This window comes from Trifolium pratense, linkage group LG1, assembly GCF_020283565.1.
Source record: "Trifolium pratense cultivar HEN17-A07 linkage group LG1, ARS_RC_1.1, whole genome shotgun sequence".
Lineage (NCBI taxonomy): Eukaryota > Viridiplantae > Streptophyta > Magnoliopsida > Fabales > Fabaceae > Trifolium > Trifolium pratense.
The window spans coordinates 1786670-1804432 of NC_060059.1; the positions used below are offsets into that span (position 1 = coordinate 1786670).

The 17763-nt window shown below is 34.6% G+C and overlaps 1 protein-coding gene across 2 annotated transcripts; it reads right to left on the reverse strand.

Annotated features, from left to right (window-relative positions):
* Positions 1-565: 565 nt before the first annotated feature.
* Positions 566-16246, reverse strand: LOC123922197 (protein transport protein Sec24-like At4g32640). 2 transcript variants are annotated; one of them, XM_045974951.1, is made up of 25 exons: positions 15956-16246; positions 14898-15838; positions 13892-14125; positions 13520-13594; positions 13062-13160; positions 12448-12559; positions 11668-11795; positions 10646-10765; positions 9429-9509; positions 8464-8541; positions 8253-8345; positions 7639-7693; positions 6871-6947; positions 6486-6557; positions 6280-6363; positions 5381-5500; positions 5231-5299; positions 4263-4340; positions 3988-4126; positions 3601-3765; positions 2985-3130; positions 2476-2655; positions 1929-2017; positions 1781-1812; positions 566-949 (listed from the first exon to the last, which is right to left on the reverse strand). In XM_045974951.1, the coding sequence occupies exons 2-25, from the start codon at positions 15720-15722 to the stop codon at positions 840-842; spliced, it is 3261 nt and encodes a 1086-aa protein (XP_045830907.1). In that variant the 5' UTR covers positions 15723-15838; positions 15956-16246; the 3' UTR covers positions 566-839. The 2 variants fall into 2 exon arrangements, with proteins under 2 accessions (XP_045830907.1, XP_045830901.1); XM_045974945.1 differs by having other exon boundaries at positions 5231-5500; positions 15956-16180.
* Between the last annotated feature and the right edge of the window lie 1517 nt (positions 16247-17763).

Below are 17763 nucleotides of genomic sequence, written 5' to 3' on the forward strand. Positions count from 1 at the left end.
CGCTCCATTCCGTTATGTACCATCAATCCAAACATAGCCTAAGATTCAGTCCTTTTTATGATCCAACATTAGTATATAGCACGTGGGAGAAATGCATTGGGACAGATTTTGTTGATCCAAGAAATCAGGAAGTGAAGAGGAGTAAGAGAGAGAAGGGTTAACTGAAAACATATTGTAGAGTAAGAGAGAGAAAGGCAAATGAAGGATGAAAGATGTGGGTGGAGATAATCTTCCCCAAGAGTCTTATAGTCTCTTCTCTCCAATTCTACTTTCTGCTACATTCATCAGTACTTGGTTTTTCAGAAATGGGTTGATTCTGTTTTCTTCCATAAACACGATTATGCACTTAGGCTATCAATTGTGTTATTCATTCATTGACAATAAACACAAGTATCAACTCATTCGTCCATGATTGTTTCATTACATTAAGAAGTGGAATTGTTGCGCTCCTCCTCTACTCGCACCAGTGCACTTTTGTTGGTGTAAGCCAAAAAAATTTCATCATACATGTCAATCAATAATATCTGACTAAAAAGTAAAAACAAAATGGCACACATTATCATAATATTCCGCATAAAAACACAATTGCTCATAAAATTTGATTTGTCAACCCCAAAAGAAAAAAGATCCAACTATCACCAACAACAATTAACTTATACATGTACATTAATTTAACAAAATAACAAAATCTTGTGTTGTCTGATTTTCCTGACAAACGCAAGCAAACTAAGAATGCGCATTAATATGCAGAATCTCTCACCCCCATCATTGGGGGCTTGGGGTTTACTCTATCATTTAGGTCCAAAAGTTTGCAAAAATGAAGCTGGCATATTTACTCATTACGATGCCATTTTATTCTGGATTTGCCTATGAACATGTATAAGAAACTCTACATAGGAGAAGCCACCTGCGGTCTTGTCTTCTATCATATACGAGAAGAATAACATTCCTGATGGATGGCAAGTAAGATAGGTTAAGTTGAAAAGAACAGAACATGGTAGACATAACAATTATCCACAGTTTTCTTTCATCAATAAAAAATCTTCATATTCTAAACAGGTCTAGCAAATTAACCAACATGCAAGAATCACAGTATGGGGTAGTTGATTCTGAAATATGAAACTAATTTTGATAAACATAATAGAGAACACAACATGGCACAAAATATTCCATATAGATCCCACACGTGCATACATATAGTAGTGACTTCCTAGCTTTGTAAATCAAAGAGACCGAGTTCGAATCCTAACTGAATAATGTATAGCCTAGTGTCTCTCCCTCTCCCTAAATAAATAATAATGTCACCTCCCTATCTTAAAAACAAAAATTCCAGGCATGAAAATTAAGGAGACAAATCGTTAATTAAGTCCAAACATGATTGACCATATTGTTCTTGAACCGGTATCCAAAATATATAATTGTAAAAATAAATAAATATTGTATGTTTGATGCATATTAAGAAGAATTAGGAGAGATAGTAAGAAAAGTGATACATTTTGGTTTCATCTGACAGTGAAATCAAAGAGAACAGAAAAGAAAGCCACATGCCAAACACTAGCTAAGTATCAAGTATTATGCTTTTCATGAAAACATAAAGCCTAAAAATAAAAATATTAATCTATTTCAAAAAGTGGGTTAAGACATAAAACTTAGCCAATAGGATGGTAATGATTTCATGCGGTTTCATTTTTTAAATTAATTTTAATATGTTGATGCTAATGATGAAAAATCCACCCTGTACTAAGCAATGGAGTTTAATCAAACATTCTAATGTACTGACCTGATTGATCACCTTTCCTGCAGAGCTTAAACCTGCCAGATATAATTAAAAAAAAAAAAAAATTACACTTTTTTTAATCAGCAAATGACACGAAAGATTAGTCAACAGGGTTCAGGATATGTTTTAATTGTCAAAACAATTAGCTTACCGGAGGTAGCAAAATCTTTGCCGCCGAATCTCATTCACCACTTCATTTAACTTCTTTGACAGCGAATTGTCATATTGTTGCAATACAAACTGATAAAAAAGAGTCACTTTAGATAAGCTTTATGGAAAGTACTTATAAAAAATAATATTAAAAGAATCTTGAAATAACTATAAGTCAAAATTAGCTTCCACGACTCAATTGTTTCGAAAGGTCTTTTATTTAACATTTTAACACTTATAAGCTTATGAAGACTTCTTCGTAAGTAGAGAACCATGACTTGATTAAAATTGAGAAAAGTTCTGATGAGTTAAAAGCTAATTCAAAACCCAGCCATAATTGTCAACTTTGTATTGCCAGTTCTGAACAACATAGTACTAGAACAAGTTGATGAAGTAATAAAAAACACCAGGCTTATGATTTGAGGATGGTGGAAATTCCCTTGAAAATAACCACGGCTAATAGTGAAGTTTGACAGATTTTGCATCTTAAGACAATGGCAAGGCAACAGGGGCTTGGAGAAAGTGAGAGAAATTAACATAGAAATTACCAGAGTTGGAATTTCATCAACTGTAGAAACACCAAACAGTTTCCGTACAATATCTGCATTCACAGAGTCTCCAACATATATTAAACAATCATGACCATTCTCAAGAAGATATACTCCATCATCACTAATATGTTCACTAGAAAGAGGTAGGAAGGAAGGAATAACAGATTCTTCATCTTCCTGCAATTTACAAAATGAAATTATTGTCTCAAGAAGTATTACAAATATGAGATCAGTTTTAATAGACTAATAGACACTAGTGTAAAATGTGTGATCTTGTCACAAAAAAATAAAATAAAAAATCAACCATTTAAAATTTCCACTGCATAGCTTATTGCTGACAAATGTTTAAGTAATAAAATAACATGTACTAGACACATGTATAAAAATAACAACTCATCATCTTCAAAATATGATACATCATCAAGTTCTTATATCTGAATAAGCACTTGTTAAATTGCAATTAATAAATATTATGGAATATCACACACATATTAATTAATATACACCTTTGAGTCGAGATCATGGATAGCCAACATCCTAGGATACACAAGCGGTATCGCCAATGGAGCAGAGAGAGAGGACACATAATTTATCCAAAATGACCGTTCATCTATCTTCCCATCTGTTCTCAACCCTGTACTCTTAGTTAATGCTGAAAAAGAAATGAAAAGTAAAATTAGCACCCACTTATAACTGGCCTTCTGAAGGAGTCCATATCCCCAAACATTCTGAATTTCAACAATATGGATTGACCATTAACAAAATAAGAAAATGTATATCAGCTTTGACGGTCATCCTCAAATCAGTAATCACAGCTAAAACAAGAACTTGCTTTAAAACAGAAGGACAAGAATAAGGAACTAATGCAAAGTCAACGAACATTTTAAAAAATAATCCCTAGTCTAACCAATAAATGCAGGAAAGTAACTCAAAGGTGGATTTCGATCACATGTTACTAGCATATAAATGCAGAAGTGATGAAGTAGAAACAAACAAATAAATTGATTAAAGGCAATCTGTTTGAATGCAAGGTAGAATGTAACAGGTAAATAAACTATAAGAAATAAAATCTTAATTTCTACAGCATTGTTCGTCAAAAATACATTAGAAATCACCACATACCAAGTGTGTACAGGGGCAAAAGCTTTAGGGCCTCCGGAAGAATAAGTTGTCCAGATGAGGATACCGTAGCACAAAATTTACGATATGCAAATAGTGCATTGATGCAAAGGGTTGTCACTTGTTCCCGGACAAGAGGAAGTGGCTTTGAAGGAATCTCACTAGCAGCTACAAGCAAAAAAAGGTGTTAAAATTCTTTTATCCAAAATTATACAAACCTATGCCATAGAATACGAACAGGATGACAACACCACAGAAACGACAGGTACAATATATACAGAGAACAAAATTTGATATAGAGTTTCTAACAATCAATATATGGTCGCAAGCAACAACAAATAAAAATAGAATAATCACAATGGTGATGCACATTGATGGTAAACGGGATACCTTGCTTCAAGAAACAGCAAAACTGAGTATCCAAGTCAGCCGCGCGGAACAGATTACTCAGCATACTCGTGACAGGAAGAGATAAGGTTATGACGCGTATTCTTCTCTGGCCATACACAGTTGTGTATAGAAGAGCACACTAAATAATGAAAAAGAACATAAAATTAAGAACAAAATGATACACGAAGTGACTAAAAAGTTTCCAAGTGTAACATCAGGTAATCTGAAGATAACAAACTACTTGGGATAAAGTAGATAGCAAACTTCTCTTATACCTGAAAAGCACATTCTGATCCATCCTGCAACTTATCATCATGTTTCAAAGTAACCATGAAAGTTTTGTCACAGTCAATCTGCAAAAAAATAAAATTTAAAATTAGCCCACAGGTTGAACATACCATGGCGTGTTTTAAGGAATTGATCAATGAGTATGTTTTAAGAAAGTAAGTGTTATTTTGGTCGACATAATAAAGGCATGGTACCACAATAAGTACCCCCTCGGTCCCTTCTTAACAATCATTTTTTTAGAAAAAGTTATCATTTGCAAAGTTCAATGCAACATTGATTTATTGCAGAGAGAGAAATTGATGGAATGAAATAATAAATAGTAATTAGGAATCCTTCAAATTCATTTAGTGGAAACCTTCAATTTAACTCCCTTAATTTTCCCTTGATTTTGTACAACCTTGCAAGTTATAACAGAGAAAATGGGTGATATATGTAATCATTAGGAATAACGAAGAATCTGGGAATGTATGGTGCAGTTTCTTAGGGAGGTAACAATGGAAGAAGCTAACACCGGTGAACAATGGCAGTAGAAAAATTTAAAGGGTAGAGAATTGTATGTGTAAGGGAGTGAGTGAAGAGAGACAGATTAACTGTATATTTTTTATTGATGATGATGACATTTGAGAATTGTATGTGTAAGGGAGGGAGTGAGGTAAAAAACTGTTAATATGTTGTACCAAAAAAAAAAAAAAAAACTGTTAATATGCAAGAGAGTGACATTTGAGAGAGAGATTAACTGGATATTTTTTATTGCCAATGATCTAAGTAAATAACACTTTTAATTTATCTCAAATATGGTGTAGCATAAATTAATTTTTGTTTTACAATCTAGACTCTCAAAATCATCCAATCATCACTATGCTTATATTCACCCAGATAAACATATGTTTAAGGTCTAATATGCACACACGAATATGAATATAACTATATCCAGCATCTAGAAAATAATACTGACCCCAGGTAAGTCAACATCTGTTGGGATGCGTTTACAAAAGTTGCCATAATATTCCTGTACTTGGATGCCCTGGCAAAAGATAAAATGAAAATTGTAGAGATGATATGTTGCATGAAAAGGTATTGAAAGAAAGTGAATCAAGCAGACTACCTGACTGCACCTCACACGCATTACAGCCTCAAAACCTTGTGGCCTAGTGACATTCCATCTAAGATCGTTGTAAAGCTTTGCAGGATCAGAAAGAGCTGAGAATGGGTAATAATAATAAACCTGGACAAGATGAGAAGTTTAACATTTAAATTCCAATGTATGCATAAAATATATTCATTTGCATAGCATTTAGCTATTTTTATGTAAAATGCTTTATACGAGAAAAATAGTACAGATGTAATATCTCATAAATCTGAGAGATAAGACATTTTTAAAATTCTTAAATAAATATTTTTACTTTAATAAAATAATCACATGTATTCCGTTCTGGATCAAGTTTTGACAAATGCAAAATCATAGTAGTCTAAAAAGGATGATACTTTTCCAAAACCTTTGTTGCCTATTTCTTCATATACAATAACTGCCAGTCATTGTGAATTTATGATATGCTATCAAATTACGTCACTCTTTTGCAAGAAGAATACTAGCAAAACAATTTTTCTAACAAACTATCACTGGGCGTGAAACACACATCGGTCCAACCAAATCTTCTAGGCCCTTGTTTATTTGGTGAGACCCACTCCCTGTTTGAGCAAACCAATATGAATTTCACTGGACGATGAAGAGTGTATTGCTAACATTTCTCTTTCCTCTGTTTTCTTTATATTATAACTTTCTAGCTTGTGGTTGAAAGCATATCCAGCATTTTCAGAAAGATCAATTTGCATAAGTGGAAATGATAAGAAAATAACATTGGTTTTTTTTCATCATTACTGTAAAAATCTTATAAACACTAAAAATAAAACAGTAATCAGATCTCACCCTTCTAGCATAAAATGCAATGAAAGCCAAAAATTCTACTGTTTACTTAAACAATAGACTTGAGCATTGAGGTATACCTGTCCACCCGTAGTTCGTGGGATGGTCGATATGGAAGCAATGTCGACATAACTCTGAGTAGTCACAAATACATCGACACAAACCTGCAGTATTACAAAATTATTATACTCAACCCATCCACAACAGGGTGCTCATCAAGGTCACAAGAAAAAACAACTCATAACTTCAATTGGACAAAAAAGCAATGCAAGAACTAAGGTTAGACCTGGTACTCAGCAAGTTCAACTGCTAGTTCCTTCAATGTTTTATCTGCCGGTTGAAGTAATTTATGTGCTTCCTGAAATTCAATAACAAAATTTCATTGAGCAATATGCAAAAACCGTCTGCTCAACAAATCAGTATCTGCACTGGACTATTTAGGAGGTAGAACAGATAAAACAATGCAAAGTATCAGTTGAATCATGTATAATTTTATGTAATTTGCAGATGGATATTTTTGAATTTTCTCTAGTGTAATTCAAATGTCTAATATTAAATCTATTAAGGGATCTACAAATATATGCACTAATCCCATGTCACCATGTTACAAGCTCAACTGATAAGAAAAGAAAAGACTCCAACAATGCAAACAAACAGCTTGAGATGAATACCTTTTCCCCTGCAGAGATGTTTGTTCTACCTTCTGCTTCACGTGTAGAAAGGGCACCAATGCCAATAGATGGCAAGACTGAAGACAACCAAAAAAAATGAGGAACGCTAAATATACTAATCCATGAGCCAAAAAATAAAACAAATAAAATTGTATGGAAAAAAAGAGAAGAAATTAGCAAAGATAAAAGTAAAATGATTACAAGAAACTGAACAAGAATTAAAGGAAAGACTAGACCAAACATAAAACAAACCACCAAGCCCAAACACAAATAATGCCAACGGAACTATAATAGTAATTTTGTTTGTTAAAAAAATTAATTGCATGAACAATTGTTGGCAGGATCTATTAGTTTTGAAAGATGAGAATGAGCTTTTAAGACAACAAAAGCTTTTGGATAAAGTCAAGAATGTTTACTGTATACTTCTTTTGTCTCGTATCAACAATGAATATTACTCATTTTTTATCAAGAAAATGTATTTTTAGTTTATTTATTCATAAATTGTGGTATTGCACTATAGAAGAAATTTGTGACTTCCTGAATACTACCAAGTACTAACTGTCATTATACTTAGATTAGATACTCGCTTTCACTCAAGTAAAATAAATCCAGAAAAGAATTGGTCAAATAACAAATGTGCAGATGCATGCATGTTTATAACATGCTTTTTTATGATCTATTCATGATAGCCCAGTTGGGATGCTAATGGTTACATTTATGTAATATAAATAACAATTAACTAAGAAATATAGTAGTTGAGAACCACACCTGACTGGAAAACCAACAGCTTTCCTCCCGTGTCTTTCATTGCAAGGAAAGCCGCCTAAAATAAGAAAACAAAGGTATGTGCATTAATATTTGAAAATGCTAATGAGTACCCTTAGGGCATTGGTTAACGAAACAAATATAAAAATTTTGTGTTCGAATTGTGTATTCAAGTTTTTAGAAGTATAAAAACTGTTTTCGATACAAAACTTCTATTTTTGGCTTCCTTAACTAGTGCCCTTTGGTCACACGTTAGCATGACCTTCAATATTTTCTGTATGCAGATATTGTTTTTGGATAGAGGAATGTGTGTTAATTTGTCAACCTCGGTTACAAGACAGTATATAATAACATGTGCCAATAATAGCCTGATAGGAATCTCTCATAAAGACACTCTACATATAAAAAGGAAAATGTTGGGGGTGGGATGCAAATAAACCTCAGAAAAGCAGAAAGGAGGCTAACAAGATGAAGAATTTAGAGAGTCAAGTTATAGCAAAAAATCATATGAACATTGAAGAAAATATGGTGATTCCATCTCTATAATCATCTCAGCAAACAACATAAAAATCAATGCAAAGTCAGACAATTACAACATTAAAGAAAAAATGCAATACCTTGATTGCGGCACCAAAGGCCGATTCAGCAGTTCTATTACTTTGGAACATAGTAGGAATGCTTTCGAGAAGTACTTCTAAATGTTGACGGCACTAACCATAAAAGAAGCAAACCAATTAACAATATGGTTAGACCAAACATAAGGAAATAAAACAAAGTAATCGATTTATCAAGTAACCTTCTGCAAGCAGGAAAATATTTGAAACTAACCTCAGATAGTAGAACAATTACATCAGTTTGCAAAGGAGTATAAACATCTTGGACATCAGGAACAATGAGCATCAACGGCTACAAAATTTAAATTTCAAAATTAGCCAGAGGCTCATTTACCTAAAAGGCTAAAACTGCAAGAGCTAGCTATCTAAATTAAGTTAGTTTTTTTTTTTATAAGCAAATTGTTAGTATATGTTATGTTAGTTTTTCTCCTTTGCCAGGACTTGAATCCTGGACCTCCAACTCCTTAACCCTTAGCTCAACTGCTTAGCTCAACTAGCTTAACCAGTTGAGCTACCCATCCCACCCCTCTAAATTAAGTTAGTTAATTGGCACTGTATCTAACAAGTTGCAAAGGAATATTTTTTATGTTTTAAATTTCACAATTCAGTCCCAAGTTAAAAAAATTGATGCAAACATATAATAATAGAAAATCACTGTTTCCACCATTCTGAGAGAGAGAGAAAACAGATTCAAACAACTGCAATCAGCAATATGACCACTCAGTTTCCTAGACACCAATTACATATTAAATATAGTATATAAATCCCAAATCTCATTCACCCTCAACAAGTAGAAACATTGAAATTAATGCCTAAAGCAACATCCGGGTTTTGTAACTAATAGTTTTCCACCTCAAATTCACAAACATAAACGGTACAAGTTTTTGTCCACTGCCCATAAGAGCCGCTCGTCCGGGTCGCCGGTCCAACAATCGTTGGGGCCAGCTGCATAGGCTATTAGCAGACGACGAGTCAAAAGCTCCTGCTCAAGCAGTTCAATCCAATTGAATTGAGTACCTACGACTGTGGAATGCTTCTTATATGTTCGTAAAATAGGAACTATATATATTCAAAATTTCTAATTAATTTCAACAAAATGAAAACATGAGTTTGAAGGTAGATCTTCCTAAACAAAAACTCGGTAAGTTCAGTATGTTTAATTGGGTATTTATGTGCTACCTGCTGCAACGCACGTTTCAAGTTGTAGAAATGAATTGTTGAGTCAAAAGTTGCAATTCCCACCTGTGTACCAGGACCTTCCTGTAGCAATAAGACAGAAAATTGAAGTTATGAAGTGAATGTCTAACAAAATAAGATATTTGCCAGAATCTCTGGTTGCACCACCCATATTTTAAATCAATATAAAAAGAGTCCTAGAAGAAATTAAGTCAGATGACTAACCACAAAAAAAAAATAGAGGTTTGTCAAAAGGAATGAAAAAACAACAAAGATAAACCCAAAGTATGCCATAGTTGGTAACTTGGTTTTCCTTTGGGGCAATTGGTTGTTCATATAAGTCGTTGCTGTTTTTATCCACTGAGTAATTGCAGAAAATCATATAATATGCTACATAGCAACAGCCCTAATATCGTCTCACACATTATCTGAGAAACAATAAAACAGATACATGCACAGGCATGTATACGGACACACTTCTCTCGTTTTTAGCCGCCCCACTATTTCATTCAATTTGACCCTAATAAGAATTTAATTTAAACATATATAATCTATATCATTGAGGAGTATGTTAACCGCATGATGACTGAAATCATAACTATATAATAAAAATAAATAAGGATAAAACGAAGTTAACTCAATCCTGGTTGCCAGGAATTACACCATTCTCATGTCATACTAATAACCAAATATAAGAATCCTCATCCCGTGTAATGGAAGCAAGAAAATAATTGTAATTCCTGTGTCAAATGTTCTCTCTGGAGGTTATCTAACTAGAATCATAAACAGATTTGAAAATGGTCATACGAGCTTAGCATTGATAGTGTGTTGTGAGATCTTCATCAAAGATGTGCCTCAAAAATCAACGTAATATTAGACCAAATGACCAAAGAACCCACATAATTAGACAATACATGAATAAATTACTGCAATGATAGTTATACTATTATAACTTAGTGGGAAACTGATTTTTCATATCACCCCATTCAATTTAAACAATCCATTAATTTTACTTCACTTTTGTTTTGGAAGCAGGACCATAGAGGAGGAACAATCTTAATGGTTTGTCTTATGATATCAAAGCAACAGTCTAAATGGATTATAACGAATGAATGAGTTCAAATCAAACCAATCAAACAAAAGAAAATTTGCAAAATGTTACACTTCACAAATAGTAGTATGTATAAATGGTTGGTAAGTTGTTTATGATTAAAACTCACAGGAAGGTCTGTGATAACTTGACTTATGGCACTGCAAGCTGCAGCTGTTGCACCAGTTTGAACTGCATTCATTGATACATCAATGAGAAAGAAGTACACGGCGGGCATTGGCTCACGGACCTACACATAATAGTGAATTGGACAACAGTCATCACAGGACACTTAAGGATGAGCAAAACAAGAATGAGAGAAAAAAAAACAATGTATATTCCAAACCAAAGCATAAGGTGCTAACTTTGCATATCATCTTAGAGCCATAACATAAATTTCGGCCATCATATAACTAATTTGTATTTCACTTATTTACACTTATGCACCTAATTTGCTTAACAAAAAAAAAACGTAGTACCAAAGTACCTAACTTTATCTATTTAAATTATATTGGGTCTATTCCTATTTAGTTTCCTAGAAGAATACTGATCTGTTTTCAAGCAATGGAAAATACATTAGTAAAGAGTAAGACCATTGGATTATCCTATTCATAAAGAAGGACCCATTGCCATTAACCTCTTAAATTGTTTGTCCTACAATGCAGTATTGCATTAATCCTTCATGTAATGAGATCATCTAATGGTCCTAAATCCTAATATCAACGTTCATAATTGCTATACTTAATTTAACATTTAACATATCATACATTTAAATTTCACTTATTTACACTTATGCACCCAATTTAAAGGAAGTTTAGTTTATTTTCCTTCAACTTGGATTTTTCAGAGAAGGATTGACATTCAACAGCCGGTTCATGAAGATCGCTGATTCATCAAACAGATACTTATGGCAATGAAAAAATATGTATTATGTTAAAATTTTATTGTTTAAGGTCAAAAGAATCTTGGTTTGAACCTTCGCAGACCAGATATCATCTCAAATTAAACAAATATCGCACATTCAAATTATTTAAATGCATATATATTCTCCTGATGATGAACATCTCAACAACAGACATATACACACAAATATCCATCTTCACGTTGCCCTGAATATTTACAGGTGATAAACTAAACATGAATCCTACTAACCATGAATTCTTTAGTAGCAACAAACTCAACCGTTCCTCTAGATAGCTCAGGCTTTTCGTCAGCATCTCTACGTCGACCATCTGGACCCAAATTGCAGTGGTAGTCCCGTGGAGTTTCATCACTAAATCCTGTAATATAAATGTAGAGTCACAATTAAATGGTTGGCTGGCCGTGTCACAAAAGGAAAAATATTGAATAATCTCATTCTCTTCTATTTCTCTCTCATATCAAACAACACATCAAATCCACTCAGTTTATCATCTCTTTATCTTTTGTCACACTCTTTCTAACCCCTTTCTCATTTTTTTGCACAGCCTAATATAGCCTCAGAGAAGGGGCAGGGGGGATTCTATGGTATTATTCGTGCCCTCTGATTATCAAGCGCTGATACTGATTAGGGCTGTCTCTGCAATGAAATATGTACATTCTTCCAGTCAGACCTATCTATCCGATGAGGTTTTCTATTTTTCTTTGATGCTTTATTTTCCTTTTCATGCTAAAGAGGACCCCTTATCCTCCAATTTCTTGTACTTCCTTCTCTGTCTAGATGAATTTCTTTTATCAAAACGAAAACAAGTAGTGCAACATATGCATAAACTTGTAATATTATTTATGATCCTCAACCAACCATTGATTGACTTTGCCAGTAAATGACAAAATAAAGTTTTATATTTCTTCTCTCTTCATTCTAGGGAAATGTACGGTAAAAATTCATCTCCAAACATAGCATATTATATACCCACAAACAATAGTAGGATGAGCAATTGTAATAATACTAACCACACAAATTGCAGATGAAGCGTCTTCCCTGATCAATAAATTTCATAAAGGGATTTACATAAGCCTTGCAACGTGAGCAACGCACAGGACCGCTCTCTCCAAAATCAACAACCTATATCAATATTAGATAATTAGAAATTATTACACCAAATATTGATTAAAGAAACATGTTAGAAATAGCAGAGCATGAAATTCACAAACTTTATCCTATAATTATATTTGCCACTACAGCTATACAAAATATGATTAGAATGCAGTTTTTATGGGTTCAACACCAACCACTGATCTTATTAGTTCAGGCATAAAAGATTGAAAAAACTTGAAAGAAGAGAAACACTTTGAACATTCTCTAAGGAAATACGAGCAAGTATAAGAAAGACGTAGCAAGTTACAATATGAACAAATAATCCCAAAGACTGTCACTTCATGAGTCCTTAAAATGGCATAGATGTTTTCCCCAAGCAGTAATGCTGAAAATAGCTAGCATGCCATCAAACATTTGCAAACGATAGAAAAATCCCAATTTTTCATTTAGATCTACAACTAACACTTCAATTAAATTTTTTAAAGGAAAAAAGACACATGCAGAAACTTCAAAGGAATAATCATTGTACTTGAATGGGCTCCTCAGATGGGTGTGGAAGTGCCAAAGGTTGGACTAACATAGCCAACTGCATTCCCGACGTTGTCAAAAGATCAGCAGTGAAAGGGACCTGTTTCATTAAACAAAAAGAACAAAGCAAATGAAAGAAAATCAATATAAAATGATAGAATCTCAACAATTCAAAATTGAAATAACCAAACTCAGAAATTACTGTAACACAAAAAATCAATTTGAACAAAAGAATTTAATCTTTAGAAAGAACAAAAAAAAAATACATCAAAAAATTAAAGCCCTTTAATCCCGCTGAATATGAGGTCATCAAACACACACACACACACACAAACGCACACACAAACAGCCGTTAAGAAACCACAACATAAACGCTACAAACAAGTGAGACAGACAAGAAATCTTGGCAATTTCCATGAACTTATTCATAGCTAAAAATATATAGATATTAAACATGACCTGATTGATTGTGCACTTCATGTAACGTGGACTGCAGTTGCCTGTATCTCTTACAATGAAATCACTTGTAGCAGGCTGGACAAAAAAAAATCATAAGCAGTGGTGGTATATATGACTTTACAGAAAACATAAGACACGGCACCGGCTATGAAATGAAAATTCAGATTAAAAAAGCTTTTGAAATAAAAATACTGTAAAAGGAAAAGGATAATAATTGAAAAAAAAATGAAACTTATAACTAATAATACTACCAAAGACTAAGAACATGCAAATACACTTAGCAGGCCTCAATTTTAACATAAATCCCTCTCTCTCTCTCTGTTTTATATTTAAAAAGAGAAAGTCATTTATCCAGAATTTTCAGATGAATACCGGAGGGATGGTTGCCTGGTTGCCTTGACGAGTTTCATGCAAGATCACTGAAGACCCTGGTGTGGGCCTTGGAATTTGATTGGGGTCAATTTTGGAAGGCCCTGCCATGGGGGCTCCAGTTTGACCAACTGCAGGTGATATAGTTGTAGTCATAGATTGATTTGGCAGTGGTGGTGGCATGCCAAACATCCTGGGAGGCTGTGCAGAACCAGGAACTGAAGGAGGTGGAACACCCTACAGAATTATGATAAGTATTAGATAACACTTAAACAACATTATGCCCACAGCTATGCATTTAAGATTTTTACCATTGCCAAATGCCCACTTATTTGTCTAAATATACACATGATAATAGCACACTAATTCTCAAACACTATGTATTATTTAGTTAATTACATAATGATATGCTTAGTGTCTCTCACGCATGTTACATAATAGACAGAGAACATAGGAGTTTTGAAAATTTAGATAACAGTTGAAGCATGTCTTCTCATTTTTTCCAAGTCAAAGCTTACATTTTACAGACAACTTTATACCAAACCCCCAGTCTGAAGCATAAATTGAAAAGCTACATATCACAAAGCAACAAGGGCAATATACCATATTATGTGCGTAGCCTCTTCCAATCAATTATTCAATTAACAGGCAACATCATTGCTTTTGTACCTACAAGACTACAACCTAACTAAGTAACACTCATGCATACACATCGGGCACCCTTGTTTATAATAAATGTATAAACTAATCTTCTGCTTTTCGCATAGGAGCCAAAAATACAGCTCTACCTTTCATTCGTCTAACCAAACATACCTCTAGTGGAGCTAAGATAATGCATCAGCAAAAAAAAATAAAAATTCAAGCATACTTGAAAAAGTCTATTCCTCGTACATGGCGGTTCATACATAGCGGTAAAAGAGTAGGTTATATTTTTTCAACAAAATGTTGTTAAGAAAACTAAGATAAAATAGACATCCAAAAGCAATAAGTTCAAATACATAATAGATACCTGTTGGGATTGTGTCTGCCAAGAAGGTGCTGCAAAAGGTGAACTTGGAGGCTGCATCATTCCTGGAGGTGCCATGTTATAAGGAGACTGAGGCTGACCAGCCGGAGCAGGAGGAGCTCTCATTGTTGGAGGTCCAACCGGTGGTTGTTGCGCACTGCCAACCGGAAAGCGTTGAGGGCCTGGCATACCCCCAGCAGAAAATGCAGGCGGCCCGTTATTCATCAAGTTACTGGGTGCACTGGTAGGAGGCATGCCAGGGGGAGCACTCATTGGCGGTGAAGTGAAAGGACTCGGGCTAGGACGACCACCAAAATTTTGTGAAGGAGGCCCAAGTGGACGACCAGGTGGAGAACCACCAGGCGGAGGAACACCAGAAACCGGTGGTGCAACATTACCCATTGGAGATGAAAAAGAACTAGGAGGTGGTCTTGACCCAAATGGTGAAGGTTGACCAGGAGGTGGTCCTGCCCCAAATGGTGTAGGCTGTTGACCAGGAGGTGGTCCAGTAGGCCTTCCAAGGGAAACAACATTTGGAGGTCCAGTAGGCCTCACCAGTGTCCCTGGAGGTGGACCAGGTCGTGAAAAAGGCGGGGAGGAAGCCGGGATCCCTGGCGGGGAAGGACCAGATGAAGCAAAAGGCGGTGGTTGGCCGAAAGGTGGAGGTCTAGCAACAGGATTAGAGGTCATAGGTGGTCGATTGAGATTCAAATTTTGCATATTATCAGCTAATCCATCAGAAGAACCCCTAAAATTAGGGACATAATTAGGGGGAGGTGGGTTACTTCCGCCGGGTCTAGGTGCCCCTGGAGGCACAGGAGCAGCCATAATTAATCACACTTGATTATTAAAAAAATCAAATCCAAACCAAACCTCTAATTATCGTCGTTGAGCTTGAATTCAACAGATTATGAAACTGATGCTTAAATAAACACGATCCAAATCTACAAGAAACATGAAATCAAAGATCATTGAAATAATTGAAGAAAAATTGAAAAGGATCGAGGAAATTGAATGAATAAATCGTGATCAAAGAAGAAGAAAAAGGGAAATAGAAAAACCTGAAATGAATGAGATCGTTCGTTCGTTGTTGGAGAATCTGCTGGGAAATTGAGAGGAGAAGAATGTGAGATCGGGAATGTGAGATTGAGGGGTTTTAGAGAGTAGTGGTAAATAAATAAATGTTGATTACGTTATTACTCTTTAATTATATCAGCGCCCAATTTTCATTCTCTCTCTCTCTCTCTCTCTCTCTCTCTCTCTCTCTCTCTTTCTCTTCACTAACTTTCTTAAGGGCCGTTTGCTTCGCGTTCTTTATATGACGTCAATTACCGATTATCGACCAATGTCTGTAGAGGTGGGAATAGGCTAGGCCGAGCTAGGCTTTGCCAAGCCTGAGCCTGGCCTGTCAAAAAATCGAAGGTCTGAGCCTGGCCTGTGGCCTATCATAGGCTTAAATTCTAGGCCTGAGCCTGGCCTTTTGAAAGTCTGATGTGGCCTGTTAGCCTGTTTAAAAGCCTATTTCATATGAACATATTTAAATAAATAATTATATTTATTTTGAAATATACTTATGAACTAATAAAATAATGTTTCATTTGATATTTTAGAGAATTTGACTATATATGTCATCATATTTCAATTCTAGTTTATAATAATACATTTATATATGTTAAAAACTAATGTAGATTAATAAACTTAAATTACTTAAAAAGTTAATAGATTTATAATTTAATCAAAGTATAAATTTTAGGGAGCCCTTAATATGAACCTCAAAAATAAAGGTCCACCGATGGACCTGTTCAAATGACCCACTACAACAGGTTACCTTCAACTAAGTACTGAGGAGTATTTTCGGTAATACAAAATTTCAAACACAATAAGTTTTCTATCTTCTCCCTTTTGTTTGTGGAAATAGGAACACGATGGTTTGGCGTCAAACACCTGACCGGCAAACCTCCCAAATTTGGTTTCTACCGCCACCCTCGTTTTCCTCTCTCTGCCGTGTTCACAACCAATTTCCGCCCTGGTTTGTAGCATCTCAATTTTCATTTTTTCTTGCTCTATGATGGTTAATAGTTTGTGTCTAATTGCACAAGAAAATTGTTTCTCTCTAAAATTCAATTGAAGGGGAAATGAAATTGGGGGATGAGGATAAAGATGATGAAGAAGTTGATTGGAGAGGATGAGGAAAAAAAACTTGCATATTACTGTGTCTGACATTTTTCTTTTGGGCTGAATCTAAAATTAACTTTTTTTTTTTTACAATAAAATTAACATTATGCAGCAATATAAGCCTAAGCATTGAACACTATTTAACAAGGAGCCGTCGTGTCGGAGAAGGCCTTTGGCATGGTAATTGAAGAGAAAAAGTGTAAGAAGAGTAAAGGCATTTGAGAGTAGAGTAGTTTGTATATGAAAACATTCTAAAAAAAATTAAAAAATGACGGTAAGTAACCGGCTGTAATAGGTAATTTGCATAGGTCCACCAGTGGACCTTATTTTTGAGGTCCATATTAGGGCTTCCCTAAATTTTAATATATAAATAATAATCGTAATAAAAATATTATTCATGTTAACTTAAATAGGCCGGCCTAGTAGGCCTCAAAGGCTTTTTTAATGGCCTGCGGCCTGGCCTTTTTAGCTAAATAGGCTTATAAAAAAGCATTGGCCTGCTCTATTTAAAGAAATAGGCTGGCCTGGCCTGAGCCTATGTAGGCTAGGCCTTAAGGCCATGTAGGCCGGCCTGGCCTGTTCCCACCTCTAAATGTCTGCTCTAGATCCAAAATTCATCATATCTTTTTGGTTATTTATTTATTTATTTTTTGGAAAATATTAAATAGTGCATTTCAAAATGAAAATTTTGTCT

Bases quoted from the DNA above. Each gene is read 5' to 3' on its own strand.
- LOC123922197 (XM_045974945.1), bottom strand. From the start codon at position 15,722: ATGGCTGCTCCTGTGCCTCCAGGGGCACCTAGACCCGGCGGAAGTAAC. The intron at 11,796-12,447 runs GTTAGTATTATT...TTTATATTACAG, and splicing joins CTTCATCTGCAATTTGTGTG to GATTTAGTGATGAAACTCCA. The intron at 4,341-5,230 runs GTCAGTATTATT...ATTTTTTTGCAG, and splicing joins CAGATGTTGACTTACCTGGG to ATTGACTGTGACAAAACTTT.